Here is a 16,858-nt window from a genome sequence, read left to right as displayed (position 1 = left end):
ACAAACGGGTGATCTAACGAACACAATCTTCTATCCATCGCAGATGGAAGCTTTGGGGAAGATCTCACCGAACAGAACAACATAACGTGATCGTGTGCCATGTCGGGATGTTGATTTTGTAGAAGGTGTGTGTTGTTGTGTACACGGGTGTGGTTTGGTGTCCGTATGTGGTGCACAACGGGGTGCGAAATGTTTGTCTGGTGAAAGATTTGTTCGTTTCCCGAGCCTGCTGAAGAAACCTTTCCGAGCAGCCCTTTGGTCAGTTCGATTCCATCAATTTAAATAATGAGTTTGAGCGACGGGTTTGGCACGGACTTGAGGGCAATAAATCTTCGGAAATAGGGAGTAGTAGTGGAGAACTAGAACTATTTGTTGTAGATGAAAATGAAATCATTTCTAACACCTTGAGCGAACGAGATTGCTTTAAAATGCATAAAACAATCCCACAAACATTTTCTGCAACTGCAGCTCATGGGTTGCCATGCAACAAATGTCTAAGCTCACACAAACTAACCAAAGCCTCCTAACCCGCGCTGTATGTCATTTGAATCGATTTTATGATTTATGAAGGTTTGAAACATTCCATCTGAAATGCCTTCTCGCTGCAGCGCAGCACATCTGTTCGCAGGGCTGTGTAGTACCTTCTTTAACCGTCTTCAGCTCACAACAGGTGGTTATCGAAGGAATCTCATTTCTCACCGTCCTAGCAAATCGGTGATGGGCGGCGGCACACATTATGTACACAATTTAATTGTGCGTCAGCAATAGTATGTTCATCGATTGGATTTAAATCAATTAAGAACCGTGCCCAGCGCTGATCCCCGATGCGTTCCATTAATCATCTCGTTAGGAGACGGATCTTCAGACTTATTTTTAAATGATATTATCACACAATCAAACACATATTTTAAACATTCCATTCAATCCTTTACTCGTCTCGATGGATGATTGCAAGTTGTAATTAATAGCGGGATTTGTAACTGCTCATTACCACTCACACCCTTCGGCGGGTTGTGTTGCGGCGTCTCACGTTAGTGTAATTAATTAAATTTCTTGTGGGGTAGCGTGTCCAATTGCATAACTTTATGCATATTTGAAAATGGCAAGAACAAATTCCATACTGCATAATAACCTGTCTAGAGTCTCAAATAGTCAATTCATCTTGATGCTATAAAATGACCAGTAATTGTTAAAAAATGCTAAACATTTGAATTTTAAAATGTCTTTTTCATGCTTTATGTCGTAAGCAACATGCTGAATTGATTTAAGTTAAACTCAAACTCTTCATTTGAATGTGACAAAAACATGTCAAATATATGTCAAACATTGTAAAGTAAACAAGATGGAATGCGCGATTGAAATAGTCTGAAATGGATAATTTAATAAATACCTTTAAATACTAAACAAATGACTTATTGTCAAAATACATGGACATAATTGCGATCATAAATCAAACGGAGCGTAAAACTGTGTACAATTAACAGATATGAATTTGGCAAATTTAAGATAATGCTCATGACTTCAACAGATCGTTGACTATTTCACCAAACCATTAATAGCAACGATATAAATTTCCCTTTTAAATTCAACGTTTTGTTGCACAGAAATGTCTTTCTATTGCTAAAGACACCCTTCACACAAAAGCCTTATCCGATCTTCCATCCCAAGCATAATGCACACAAGATCGCTTCGTCCCGGTTTCATTCGGTGCGCAATGTGCCTTTCATATATCAATCTCGTCTCACTTTCAACACAGAACTGAACGTAGCGTCGAGTTTAAAGCCCATACCACAACGCCATATCCAAACAACCTATAATTTCTACACCTCATTATCAGGGGGAGGGCCCTGCTGGTACAATTCCCATTTCCCACCAGCCGTCACTTATCCAATTGCGAACGAAACTATTTGTTCTAGCATTGTCGTCCGTCTGTCACCGTCAGACAACGGCAACTGATTAGTTATGAGCGCTTGATCGACACACTGACAGGGAGGAGATACGACGTACGTGGGGAGAGTCCTTCGCGTTACCAATAGGCGCACGGGGAGAAACTCCTTCCCTTGGAGGAGGAATGAATTAATGATAACAGCTCACCTCTTGACGTTGCACCTGAGCCGGGTCCGCCTACCGGGGTCGCTGGGTGTCTCTCACATCTCAGATGTGGCCCAACGGTGAGACATCTAACTTAAGTTTCATTAAAATTGCACGCGAAACCACCGCGCCGCCATGGCATTCTCTCCGTCGAATCTTGCGCCACAGCAACACAATGGTTCGACAGGTGGGAGAGCGAGCGAGAGTCAGTGGGCAAATTTGCACAACACTGCTTGAGATGACAGAGAATTAATGCAGCTGGCTCCTCCTCTTACTGCCTACCTTTCAAGCGTTCGACCCATCCACCAAGCAATTGACAATACCGGGGCAGCCTAGAATAGGAAACCCGAGGAGAAGGTAACGACTGTGGCGAAGATTTAGATAATGACTTACTCTCATGGCTCTGTGTAACCGACTGTAATTAGCATTTTGTACGATTGATACTTTATGACGACATGACGACATGATTATACACACTCTCCTCCCACCTCACCCCGGAGCGTGTCACAAACCGGACATTCGAATCCCCCGGGAGGTCTGATTGAATGTACAATGGGGCATGTTTTGGTGGGTCTTGCACAGCAATGCTGGAACGCTTGAAGATGCAAGAAAGGGTATTAAATTTAATTTTCGGCACACCCACCCAACGTCGTAAACATCCCCATCGACATCGGCTGTAATGGAGCCTTAGCAGGAATGGGATATGCACAATTGTCTCCTGCCGGAGATATCAATCGTCAATTGCAAGCAAATGTTCCTGCACACTAGACTTTTATGTGTCTTCTGATGGACATCGCTTATGTCCGTCATTTAGATAGAGACTTTACGAGCGCACATCAATTACCTGCTGTGCCTATAAATCTATAATTGCTGCTATTTGCTTTCCAGCAGTGTGTGGAAACTGGACAACCCGATCCGATAAAGTGTTTGTTACCTATCGGCATAACTAGTTTTATAGCTTGTTTTATGATGAGTACAGTACAGAATGCAGCTTGCAAAACTTCCCATCATCTTACGTACGCACCAGCTCCATTGCGAATTGTGATTCGTTCCAGCATTACAGACCTGCTGTTTGTCCCCAACAAACGAACCTTCGCATCATCTGAAACATCCTCCGTATCTTGTGCTAAATGTCATTAAATAATTAAAACCTCTTTACGATGCCATTTCCGAATACCCGGCCAGCACGAAAGACGCCAGCATCTTCGCAAAGCACCAAGTACGTATTCAATTACGCGGTGCGCGCTATACTTCGGTTGCCAATTCGCTGGCGGAACGCAACCGTACACGACGATCGTTTTTGATGATCGTCTTGTGGGGATGCTGCTGCTGCTGCTGCTGCTGCTGCTGCTGTTGATGATGAAATAAATGGCAGCAGTTTATCAAATTATAACCTTAATTGCTAGCGATCTGGCAACCCAGGCTGAGGGAGCTGCTGCTTCTGTGCTTTCTGGAAGAGACCGATCCGATCGGTCCGGACAAAAAAGGTACACCGAAGAAAGAAGCGAGAGGACATTCATTTCGGGTGTGAATGCGGAACGTTCTTTTTTATTGCATTTCCTTTCACAATCGCGAAACCGAGCGAATATGGTTGTAGCGATGGATCGGTATTAATTAAAATTGCTTTGTTGGTTTCGGTACGTTTAAAGATGTTTACTGTTGTTTTGATCGTCATAGATATGCATCAGTGATGATAGTATTGATCATGTAATGGCTTGTAGTCTTACATTTTAGTGTTAGTGGAATCTTACTTCTTAAAATGTATCTCAATGAGTTGCGTAAGATAAACATTGTTAGTTTTTAGGATCTCTAGATGTTATGTGTAATTTTAGTTTAAATAATTTAGTTAAAACAGTACATCATGCATACTGGTCCAGATATTTTCATCAATGTTCACACTATTTGAATTCAGCTTTCTTACCTTTCAATCTTTTGAATATGTAAACAATATAACGTAACGATTGTCTGGCCGTCCCGTAGCCTCGTGCGTAGAATTCGATTCGATAGCGAACAAGAAAGCTAGAGATCGAGCCTCTCAATTGTAGAAACTACTTGCCAAATTTCAAAATATTTGACGTATTGAAACATAAATTCTACTAAAGTAGAGACAGTTGTACAAATTAAAAATTATCTTATCATATTGCAATATATACATAGTACTAAAATGTGAAACAAGAAAACTAGCTGCGATTAGGGATCCAATTTGGTACTCATTCTTGACATGTTTTTAGTTGTGGCAATCTTTGAAATACTACCTCACTACCACTAAAACATTCTAAACTTTCACTTAAAAACTAAATAAACTTAAATGTTTTCTTTAAAATATTCACTTTTTACCTGTGCCACAGCTCAATTCATCATAACGAACGTTACAGCATCAAATCCCATTTAAATAAGTATTTGTAAATATAAGAAGCACTCAACTGTAAAATCTTAACTTCACAAGTACATAGTGTTGGCGCATCTCATCTGTTGAAAGTAAACAAATTACCAATCCTCTTGCAAATTTGCATACTGTTCAATTACAAACCAAACAATGCGCGTAAGCAACATTGAAAAATAATCCTAACCCTGTGGAGTGCCGACAAAACAGCATCCATCAAACATCTGACCCACTGATGAAAACAATCAATCGACTCCGATAGATAGACAGAGAGAGGGAGAGTTGGAACGAAAGAGTGAAGAGCTTTAGCTTGTTATGGAAAATCTAATTTCCTTCTCATTTTTTTTTCGCAACATTACTTTCAACCTTCTACATTGTTGCCATTCTCTTTCCCTCCATCCCCATCGCTTCCTTCCGACGAGCGCGTTACAATGCAATTACGAGGCTCGACCGCAAAACCAATAGTAGGAAGGAAGAATGTTGATTGCGTCGGCAAACCAACAATGCACTCATTTGATCGTACTTCGCGACCAGCGCGCGCGCGGCTGATGACGAAGGACTCGACGATGTAATGATGTACGGTTTGTACTGTTTGTATTGTGACTTGGGCGACGTAAAGTAGGAAAGCGGAGATAAAACGAACCATTAGAGACGCACCTACTTTTTTTCTCACAGAGCCTGCACAGCTGCATCGATCATAACTGGGCATCGCACGAAAGAGACTGTCCCGAAGAGAGGCGGAAACAGGCGAGGCCGCTCCAGTGCGGTGAATTATGATTTTCAGCTAACCACATCAGTTCCTCCCATTCACGGGCGAAAGATGTCCATCGTTTTAAGATAATACACTACTGTCCCAGCCGTTTGAGGATTGTTGCCGGCAAACGTCACCGTCCGCCGCCCGGAGTTCCACAGTTCCTCCGCTGTGCAGCAGTAGTGAATAGGAAATAGAAAGATCGCGTTAGGCAACGGCAGAAGTTTGTGCTTTGTGGAGTGAAGCGATGGCTCAAAACTGCCGACGCGTGCGTGCGTCCGTCGGCTGGCTGCGTTTTGTGTGAAGTTGGTTTTATCATTAATCATCCATCATCATACGCCTCACAAAAGCGCAAGGAAAGGGGGCGAGGCCCCTTTACGAGAAGGAGCCGTCCCCCGCAGGGTGAAGAGACACATTCTGCCCTTTCCTCCCCTGCAATGTGTCAGTGCAGTCCTTCGCTCTGTGCAGTCTCCACTGCTGCGATTCGAGGAAGAGTTACCCTCACCGAGCGTGCGATCCTAGGCGCGCGTCTCTATAATCTCTATAATTTAATCAACCATCAAACGGGCAATATGACAGCGTGGATCGCCCGCGGATGGGTGCGCCCGTCGGCTTGTAGCAAGCCGCTAGGTTTGCTGTACACTCCGTCAAAAGACCGCAGAGCTCCGGCATGGACGCGCATTGTAGCATAAAATGTCAAAATCGATCGATGGCGGCGGGCGGTGGTGTATGTCTTCGCCCGGCGACGTTGTGAGCGACCTCGCAGGTGACTCGTTTGCATCATCATCATCATCGCCATGATGTACATCGTTCAAAGTGTGATTTTCCGCTGCTCACACTGAAATGGCCACATGTGAACATGAATGATTAATCAAAACATCAAATCACATCCATCCAAAACAGAAAAGCGAAGAAAAAAAAACTAAATGTATGTTTGAATCGTCCGCTGTGTGTCATTGCGATCGTTGCAGTAGATTAGACATCAATGCGTCATACCAACCGTCAAGATCACAATCACTCTAAAGCAGGACTTTCTCTCTGTCATTTTTCTCGCACAGTGCTTTTCATCAACAACAATAAAAAGCAGGAAGTGAACTGAAGGAAGTGACATCCAACCAGGGGAAGCCATCCGCCTTTGCTTACTGCAAATACGACAGATCGTTCGAGCAACCGGAGCTCAACTCACCATGGTGCTGGTGCTGAACGGTGTGATACAGGACGAGCGTCCCATCAACACGCACGCTCTGTTCCTGGAGCATCCGGTGTACCGGGAAACGGCCACACAGCTTCTCTCGATTCCTACGAAAACGGTATGTTTAGTTACTACAATGTATTATGTATATTTTTAGACAATTACTCACAGATAGCATTATTTGTTAACATTTATAAATAATTTAAGTAGGCTGGTTCTTAGAATTTTGGACCACGATGATGCCATCTTCTTAAGCATTTATCGGCTTAGTATCATATTATACAGTAATTTGAAACTTCTTTAAATTTTCTACGATTTTTTTAGCTGTTTGATCCGTTGCATGTATGCATGTATGCAGTCATTAGTGATAACATAACATAACTCCTCAATAGTGTGAGTTAATTCACGAATGATTGAAGTCACTGTGAGTGATTTAACAGTCGACGAAGATAGTCTATCACACATCGAAATGTAATTCTCGAAAGAGTGATTCAACTCACGAATTGAAAGTAAATTCACGAAAGAGTTTTAACTCATAAATAATTTGATTCAGTATGAATGAGTTTCTTGTTTGTGTGAAGAGTTAAATCTCACTCATTGGAATTTAACGCTCTAAAGCAGATATGTCAAACATACGGCCCGCGAAGAACTTTGGCAGTTATTTAAATGAAACCAAAATAGATTGTTAATAGACAAGAAAAATTGGTGTGCTAATTTTGGTCTGCTTAGGAAGAAGGTTTCAACATTCAATCTTAGTTCAAACGAAAAGCGCAGTAAATTAGAGGCTTCTATGGTTAGTATATCCGCAAAGATGTCATGTAGCATGTGTTTCAGTATTCCTGAAAAAGTTCTTTTAGTAGCGGCGGCACCCTAAAGATGACTCCTCATATTTTAACCAATTTGTTGACATTGAGGCTTTCTGGACGGTTCGGAAACTACGTATCGTAATAATACGTTCTTCACTTCATTGGTGCAGGTACTTGTTAGTTATCCTGCTTCAAAAAATCAGGCCGATGTCTGTAAAAATCTCAGAGAACCAAGAGAAAGTGTACAAAAATGGCGTGAGTTTTATGAGATCGGTTGAAAGTCTTTTTGATATTGTGCTCAAATTATGGATTATCGTTATTAGTCATCAGCAGTTGTCAAAGTCAAAGCAGTTGTCGGCACGCGCGAGTATTTTTGTCTATAATCCAGGCCCCCGATCCAAAACGAGTTTGACATCACTGCTCTAAAGTGTTACCAAACTCAGAAATGACTTCATTAACAGTGAATAAGCTGCTACACTTACTACTTTTGACTCAAAATGTACATCACCAGCAGGTGATATCTTCTACACAATTGGCTACTCTTGGAGATACATATTCTAAAGTGAATTTCCACAGTCCTTCTTGACAAAAGGACTTTCATTCAGATAGAAACATACCACAGTATGTGAAAAATTATGCCATATGTTCAAAGAGGAGCCATTTTCTGCACGATAATGTGATGTTATAAGTGTCTACAAAGGTTAAAGAGAAAGTCATATCCTTAAGACTTTAGGTAGACTGCGGAGACTTTTAAATTACTTGAATATGTCCAAGTATTAGCTTAGGTCGTACAACAACATTAGTCAGTTAATTTATCCTTGAATTTCCCAACCTTGTTTAATTCTTTCAAACAATTAAGCATTTAATACAATTAAGCATAAAACACAAACAAGGACTTTTCCCTAAATTAATCAAATACTTTCAAATACTTTGCACAGGTTGGTGCACCAGGCTTGCTGTATGTGTGCCAGCGAGAAATGGCCGCCGTCGCTCCACACGATCGAAACGTGAACATAATAGGATCGGACGATGCAACCACATGCATTATCGTCGTAGTGCGGCATTCCGGTAAGGCTTACTTTAATGCATTTGTAGCAAATTAAAGTGTTAATTACTTTTGTTTTCTCTCTTTGATCCACCAAAAGGTTCCGGTGCGATCGCACTGGCACACCTGGACGGCAACGGTACGGACGAGGCCGTGTCGGCAATGGTCGCCCGCGTCCAGGAGCTCGCGTTCGGCTACCCGGAAGGCCGCATCGAGCTACAGCTTATTGGAGGCTTCAGCGATCCGCAGGGCTATGCGGAAGATCTGTTCAGTAATATTATGCGTAAGTGTGACCGCCGTAACCGTGTGCTTTAACAGCTTTTACTACAGCCCGTCCAGAACCATTAACCTAGCAAAACACAGATCAAACCAAACGACGACGGCAACTACGACGACGGCTTGTATCATCCGTATTCTCCTTATAAAAGTGCAAAAACAGCGCACAAACAGCACCACCACCATAGTGGCGGCATTATAAAAAGGTGTGGAATTTGTGTCCAGAGATGCAATCTTTCACTTGGCAATGGCACGAAACAAAAAAAAAGCCCACCTTGCTGATGCTGCTGCGACCCATAGAACCCACCGAGTCAGAGGTTGCGGCAAAAGGCTTTGCCAGTTTAGTGGTCATAAAAATCCTAAACGGCAAATGGATTTGCAAAAGGGACGCGCGAAGCACTTGCACACCCGGAATGATTCACTATTGATCGCACTCGCTTGGAGTGGTTCGGCTTGGGGTGGTATAATTATGGAATTGAAATCTATTTAAAACCGCCCCGTTGCTTAAGCGGGGAGGGAGAGGGAGGGACTGGTGAAGTGATGAAGGGCGCTAGGAAACTTCATCCACGTATCGATGTGTTGTCGAGTTGTGGTGAAATTTAGTACCATCCCAAAACGGCGCTCGTTCGTTTTCCCTTTTTTTTGCACGCGAAGCACGATCAAACCAAACATAAAGCATGATAGTTTTCTGCAGGTGAAGGTGATGGCTGGCGGTTGGCACAAATGGGATGGGAATACATCTTCGCCAAACAGACCGCCGTGTTCACACGGATCGTTGTTGTGTGCGTCAATAAATCATCAGTACTATTGATTCCCATGCCACGTATATTTGTTGCGGATTCACCGCTTTATCGACCGCCTTTTGCCTATATTTGCCTGTGTACGCCTTTTTTCTCTATTGCAATTATGGCAGTGCGAGTTCGGTACGAAACCTCGTTTCTCATGTTCTGTAGCAAATCACACGCAAACTGACGCTTCGATTAATAGTGTAATGCAACAAAGCCATTCGATCCGGCCGGTCCGTTGGGACACTGGTAAAAAAGGGATTTTCGAATAATTAATAATCCACTCCATCTCCCCTGGACGTTGTTTTGACCAAACTCATCGCAAAAATAACAAGTCGGAGGGACGAAAAAATCAATCCCCTTCCAATAAAGCTTAGTCAAAATTTAATGACGATATAAGGATCCACACTGTCCGCACACTCTAGCAGCAGGATCGTATGCATCGTGTGGATTTGTGAAGCTTAAATCATCCTCCTTTGTGTGTTTGTGTGTACCTTCGTACCACCACCGTACCGAAATCCCTGCGGCTAGCAAGATACTTTCTCTAAATTGATGATAGAAAAAGATTAGGTAACGCCATTAGTATTTCTATCCGGCACTGCTACGCTTTTACGGCTCCTGCTGCCGTCACATGTGCTATAATGGAAGATGGGGAGTCTACTGACCGTTTTCCCCCCTTCACGCCCAGGTGTTAGACAAATCGTCTAATGTCCGGCAGCTCCTTCCCTGCAGTGTTGATAAACAACCCTATCAAATTGCAGTGGGATATTGGATTTTTTTGGGACAAGGTAAAATAATTGGACTATTTTGGAACGGAAATTTGGTACCGCCTCCCATGCACATGCACACTGAGAGAGCCTATTTTAATAATTGATACACCGAAAGAATCTGTTCTTAGTGTTATGGAATTTATTTACACTAGTTCGTGCTATTTATCATAGTCAAAATTGTTTGATAGAAGATATTTTAGATAAAATGGCCAAAAACAGGTTTAATTGCACTTTATATTATGTTTTATTATTCTAAAATAGTATATTGTACTTCCTTTATAATATTGGTCCGTGTACATTTTGATGCAGTCGGTGTATATGTAGGACTGATTGACTATCCTGCTGTGTGTAATCAGTAAGTCACTGAAATCCAAGCCCCACACTAGCTGGTACTACAGGCAGGCCTTGACTGACAACGGTTATTGTGCCAAAGAAGAAGGAGAAGAGTACATCTTGATACTATTGAGATTAAGATGAGACAAGTAAAAAAGAACAGAACACAGCTCCTACCATCAACTAGCGAAGGGATTCGATTTCAATCCGCTATCCCTTTTCTAAATTATAGAAACTCTTTTTCCCATTCCAATTTAAAAGCGAACTGTTTAGAAACATTGAACTGAACCTTCTATCCAAGCAAAGAACAAGAAAAAGAACGAACTAACTGAGCCCTCATTCTATTAACTGAGCTGTGCTCAGTACTTATCAATGCAACTTTTGGTTTAGAGTTCTAAATTCATTGAAACTAGGGGCCTCTTTCCAACCCAACGAATTAGTAATGTGCTCTCGCATCTACGACTCCTTTCCCTCTCCGACTCCGACAAAATCGGAACCACTAGTTCTGTCCGGAGACGGAATCGTCCAGAGTCACCCGGAATCGCCTGGAGTTGTCCGGAGTCACCCGGAGTCTTCCGGAGTCGTAGTCGGCCGGAGTTGTTCGGAGTTGGAGTCGGTTGGAGTCTTTAGGAGTTGGAGTCATTCGAAGTCGTGCTTATGATCAGACAATTCATTTCGTTGTGTTTTTTGTCTTTCACCTTGCGTGAACAGGCTTTTGTTTCAAAGGTCGACTCCAGTCGTCTCCGGACGACTCCAACCAATATCGGACGACTACGGACGAATCCGATCACAGCCGATTCCGGACGACTCAGAACCACTCCGAACGACTCGGGGCAACTCCAGACGATTCAAAACGGCTCCCGACGATTCCGAACGACTCCAGATAATGCTAAGCGTACCTACCTTCCTTAGTTGGTAACGATTCTTCTCAACGATTTTAATCAACATGATACTTTACCTCGAAAAGATAATACTTTACCTTGAATATTTGTGACATTAAGTGATACTAGCAAGTATTATTTCTATGGGTAATTTTAAAAAAAGCATTCGAGTTTACATTTGCACGGTCAGGCAACCGGAAAACCCAACCTTATGAAGCATGTAATAAGTGTTAAAAAAGGAACTTGAATTAATTTATTACCGCTCAGTACACATTAATCCACGATAAGTTTATGAAATTGTTCTGTAATCGATTATTCTGGTTTGTTGGAATGAAAACGGACCCAATCAATTTAAAACAGCTATTTAATCTTCGCCGTGACGATGCCATTTAAACCAATATTTCGCAATCAAATGCATAACATATAACGATAAAAGGTCAATTTATCGCGAGGTGTTTGGTTATTTGGCAGTTTCGCACTAAGCGACACGCTAATCACAAGACTTGCATGACCGGTAATAGGCTATTAATGTCCGCAGGCGGTACATAATTTATTGCATCGAATCGAATGCCCTAAAGGGAATGAATTGCTGCAGTGTGTACGCATGTGTATCTGTACGACTCTAATTTCTCATTCATCATTCTCGACGGATCTTTGCCCACGATCCGGCGTTGATCTTGGTGGTTGTAATGGGGTACTGCTCTCCGCGGTGTAAGAAATTTAATTATAGTGATTGTAACATCGTCGTCTCGTAAATTATAATTGACCACCGGAACGGGCATCAAACACCCACCCATCGGGAGTGGAGATATGATGCCCAGAAGGCTCCTTCTTTTTGTCTCTGCGCATGCATGCGTTTGTTGTTTTATGCTGGTAATGGTGGTGTGGCCGTGTCGGTTTTTTTTTTTTTGTATCGTACAGGACAGAACCGGTTGGCAGGCTAATTTGTGACACCCATCCCATATGGGTAGGGCAGACACGACGGTGGTTTACGCTGTTGTTGAACCTTCTCCTAAGAAGTGTTAATCACCCTCTCCCGCGGCGGCCCTGCAGTGTTGGACTTGGTTTGCTTCCTTCAATTTTAATTGAATGAAGAGTAATGCATTTAATTGATACCTCGCGGCAAGAAATGCGAGCAACCGGACCGTGAAGGAATGGAAGAATGGGTTCCAGCGTACTTTTAGATTCGTTCAAGTACATTAAAACCCACTTCAGCGTCGTCTCTGATGGGAGAGTAGAAAAGCAAAAAAGTAATGGATAGTACGTGTTCTTACATCCGACCGGCAAAGTATCCCTCTTTATTCACGATCAAATATGAATGAACCGCATACTCTCTTCATCTCTTTCTCCCTGCGCACTGGTCACGCCGGTCCTCATTGTAATGGCCACTTAATTCAATCAAGTGCAAACGACCATCAAACACGGTGGCAGATCGAGAGACCGGAGAGGGACCATTTAGTTCCCGGTCGGTCCCGGTCGGTCGTCGACGAAAGGTCAATTAGAAAATAATTAAATCAAAAAATTGACACCAATCAACCAGACGGAGTAGTGTTGTGTGCGAGAGTGTGCGATGTTGTTTGTTCTGATGTAAGAGACAACGTAGTAGTAGGACATCTTGTGTTTTGTGAGATAAATGTGTGCCATCCGGTGCAATACGAAGAATTCAATGATCTTGAATGACTTCGAAAGGATATTGGTCAAGGAAAGGGTGATAACTATTTTGTAAATATTGCTCATTTAACTAACGATCAAATTATAATCAGTCTGACTTCACAACTTTCAAATCATAGGTCATTTAAAATACGAATATTGATAGGTGTGTTTCGAGGCTATCAACAAATTACCTTAATATCTATCCTTAGGCGTTCCGAATGCCATTCCTTATGCTATGTTCTTGAAAATTTCCTTGTAGTCTATTGTGTAGTGCGTTTTCATAGTGCTTTTGTGATTTTGTTTTGCGCTATTGAATTGTTAGAGTAGTATCCGAGATGCCACAAGCACGATCCATTACCAGTCGATTACTAGCACAGGTTTCTTTTTGGCGTTTTAACACGGCAGCCCCACTCCCCTTACCGAAAAAGGTTTTTCTGGGTGATCTTAGGCGCTCAGACACAACAAATCTCTTTGAATAACGATGCCAATCGTGTTCGAGCTCCTGATCTTACTGTTTTGATCAACCAGTGGTAACAACCTCCAATTTCACGGATATTCCATGAGCACTGCCAACTACTGATGGACATGCTCTCTATCTTCAAAAAGATCTCTCTCCTGGTCAGCACTGGGTAGTTCTCTCTAACCGGGCCATTTTTTAAGATAGAAAAGGATTTCATAAGCACAGCGGTCTTCAGCACTAAGGTCTTTGAAAGAGAACAGGTCGATGCGTTTAGAGTAAATTGCCAGAAAGCTATGGGAAAAATTTGACAGTTAAATTGAACATTGTTTATGTTTAGCGATGGACGTTGCTATGTAGGGAATAAGAGTTTTGTTCAACGTTTTGCAATCATTTCCTGTTAGAATATGAGAAGAATTAGAATCCAACTGGAATATTACATGGCTGATACAATCCAAGGATCTCTTTTATCACTCGTCGCCGGGTTAGAAGCACAAGACGGTATGCATATTGTACTTGTGTGTGCCGATTCAATGTTTCATTTTACTCTCAGTGTTTAAATGATAGTAAATAAGACTTCTGTTACCTAGTTGGAACATACATGGCAACATGGCAACCTAGCAACGGGCTTTGCATCGACCTGTTCTCCTTAATAGATCTTGTTCAGCACGTTGGAGCGAACGACGAAATTTCGTTCCTCGGGACACTCATTCCCGCTTAACATAGTAGGCGAGATGTTCACCTTATTTAATTTTTGAGAATATATTTATAACAGGGAGCTCACGGGGAAAATGAACTGTGCTGCACGATAACGTTCATTCCCATTTCTATGGTTGAAAATCGTCCAGGTTTAGAGCTGCGGATTTTTTGCCGAATGCTTTTAGGTAAATATGGGCATCCGGGAAACGTTACCTATTTTCCAAACAAACCGATTTTTAGTAGTGTGCAACTAAACTGTGGGCAGAAAGAGCACCATTCATTCTTACAAGAATAATATGTTCAATTATATTTGTTGTAACTACGGCAACGCAAAGCCTTGAGCATTGAACGGATTTTCGTCGATTGTCCTAACGTGCTTAGGACCAGCATCTCACAGCGTTCCTACCATGATGCAGATGACGTTCTGTGAACACGTTCTAACACGTCCTCTTGCCCGACGCTTTTTATGTACTGGGCATCATATATTAGCCGAAAATGTTATCAAATTCGGTCAGTAAAAAACTAAATAAATACAGTAAATATAAAAAAAGCATTTTGCATGCATTTTTTATGGATACGGCACATCAAAATCCAACTAATCTGCGAACAAACATGACCATACTCAATATTGCTTATAACAAAAAATCCTAATAATTTCCTCCGTATTAGTTATTCCCCATTCCGGAGCATTGCGCTCGTTAGCGATAAGGATTTTGTTTTTTTTTTTTTGTTTTTGCTATGAATGGTAGCTCTAGTTGATTCTACAATATGACGCGAAGATTCTAGTACCAGTTTGGTACCGGAAATCTACAGCGTGTAATTTCATCTTAGTTTGTTTATATCTAGAATAAGGCTATGTCTTTATTTTCCTTGTGAAAGATATGAACTTTTGGATGATATTTGATGATATGATTTGAATGATGATAGTAATGACAATGGATATTAGGTTGAGAGTATCTCCTAAAGACTTGACAAGATTTGACAAATTTTTAACACATTTTCCTTCATTTGCTTGTTTCCTCCATCACCATCAGAATCATTCCACAAACATCCGCTGGAGATCGATCTGACCCAGTCGTGCGTCGGCGAGCTCAACACGATGGTGCGCGATGACATCAACTGGCCGATCATCTACGGCGTCGGCGTGAACATCAAGACGGGCGAAATCTTTCCCGCCAACTTCCCGGACAAGGGACCGGATCTGCCACTGCGCATGGCGCGACACTTTACTGGAAGCCATCAGGTAGGTGCATTATGAGCAAAGGAATCAACTCTAAGACCATTCAATTCTAATAATGATCCTTTCCCCGTTCGCAGGTGCTAGATATATATGATGCCGCTGTTGGTATGCTGCGCATCGGTCCATTCAATTACGATCCACTGCGTGGCGTTGATCTTTGGTTGGCGCAGAGCGATGAGTTTATACTGAAGCATCTTTCCACCAGTCCGGAGGTGGAACCGCCACACTTTGCCATGCAGGTGAGTAAGGTCAATGCAGGAATGGGAAAAGGAGAACTGCAAAACTACAATATACTACAACTGTGTTGTTTCAATACTCCCAAAAAGGTCCGTGCCACACTTAGATACATTCAGGACAATCAGTTCCCGGCCGTTACCGTCTTCCGCAACAACAATCCCCACTACTTCCGGCGGGACGAGACGACCGGCTGCTGGACACCGGTTCGGTACTGAGAGCCAGACGGTTGGCGGGCCTATTTCTTCGCTCACGACAGAGGACACAACGTTGTATACCGCTTCCGTAGATTGATTTCCCCCCAGAGCCCGTCGTAGTAGTGTAGTAGTGTACTGCTTTCCCTTGTTTTCTTCCAATCCAAACATATTTATCAAAAACAAAACCTGTCGTGCCAACACAATATATATGCGTAAAGGCGAAATGTTATAATATTATGATTCCCGCGCAGCTTGTTACATTTACATTACATTAGTTTTCCTCTCTTGGAACCTTGGAAGATTCGTTTAATTTTAGTGCCTTTGTCTGTGTGTCTGTGTAGCTGGAAATATGCTCCTGTTTTTTTGTACATCTTCTAAACTAAAACGACGTTCAAGCGTTAAAAGCAAAGAGTGGTAACGATCTGAATACGCTCTCTATCGGTTCAGTGTTCTTTCTTTCTTTAAATCAATATCTATGCTAAAGGACAAAGGGCATACGTTCAGAGAGCAAAGGGAGCTAAAAGACTCCACTTGCTATAAAACAAACGAAAAACATTACCCCTTTGCAAACCCTTTTCGGTATTGAACAGTTTCTCTATTGGCAGTTTATTGTGATTGCTGAGCTCTACTATTTAACGAATAATAAATCAATTTAAATATGTTTAATTGAGATAGTGCTTTTTATGCAAGAATAGTTTTTTTTTTCCTTCAATTTATATTAGCATTTTATTGGTTTTGTAAGCAAGTTACAGTATCCGAAATTATTCACAATCAATCAAGACAAAAACCGAGCTCAAGTAAATGGTTGTCCGGCGTCATAATAAATAAATGACTGTTCTCTAAATATTTACTCGGGCAGATATATTTGATGAATAGTTATGACGCATAGTAAAAAAGCGGGACATTGGATTTTCTAAGAAAACAGGAGTTTAGTCAACTTTTTTGTTCTTTACTTTAAAAACAAGTCAATTTTACTTCGACCTTTAACGCTGATTTTCTACGCTGAATACGTAGTTAGCTGAACTTCACACAATAAAGAGTGATTGTTTGAATTTTTTTCTAGAA

The 16,858-nt window shown here is 41.9% G+C and overlaps 1 protein-coding gene across 2 annotated transcripts in view; it reads left to right on the top strand.

Moving 5' to 3' along the window:
* LOC121599521 (protein N-terminal asparagine amidohydrolase) overlaps positions 1-16,858 on the top strand; it is a 36,279-nt gene extending 19,421 nt beyond the window's left edge. Inside the window, exons 3-8 of one of the 2 annotated variants that reach the window (XM_041927392.1) lie at positions 6,284-6,535; positions 8,162-8,291; positions 8,369-8,551; positions 15,157-15,365; positions 15,440-15,601; positions 15,689-16,858. In XM_041927392.1, the coding sequence (XP_041783326.1) occupies positions 6,413-6,535; positions 8,162-8,291; positions 8,369-8,551; positions 15,157-15,365; positions 15,440-15,601; positions 15,689-15,814 (933 nt within the window). In that variant the 5' untranslated portion in view covers positions 6,284-6,412 and the 3' untranslated portion in view covers positions 15,815-16,858. Of the gene's footprint in view, positions 1-6,283; positions 6,536-6,641; positions 7,211-8,161; positions 8,292-8,368; positions 8,552-15,156; positions 15,366-15,439; positions 15,602-15,688 lie in introns of those variants that run through there. The other variant, XM_041927393.1, reaches the window with a different exon arrangement.

Source organism: Anopheles merus, chromosome 3L (genome assembly GCF_017562075.2).
Source record: "Anopheles merus strain MAF chromosome 3L, AmerM5.1, whole genome shotgun sequence".
In the NCBI taxonomy this organism is placed as follows: Eukaryota; Metazoa; Arthropoda; class Insecta; order Diptera; family Culicidae; genus Anopheles; species Anopheles merus.
Note: the sequence above shows the minus strand (reverse complement) of the source record. Positions and strands in the feature narration are given on the sequence as shown.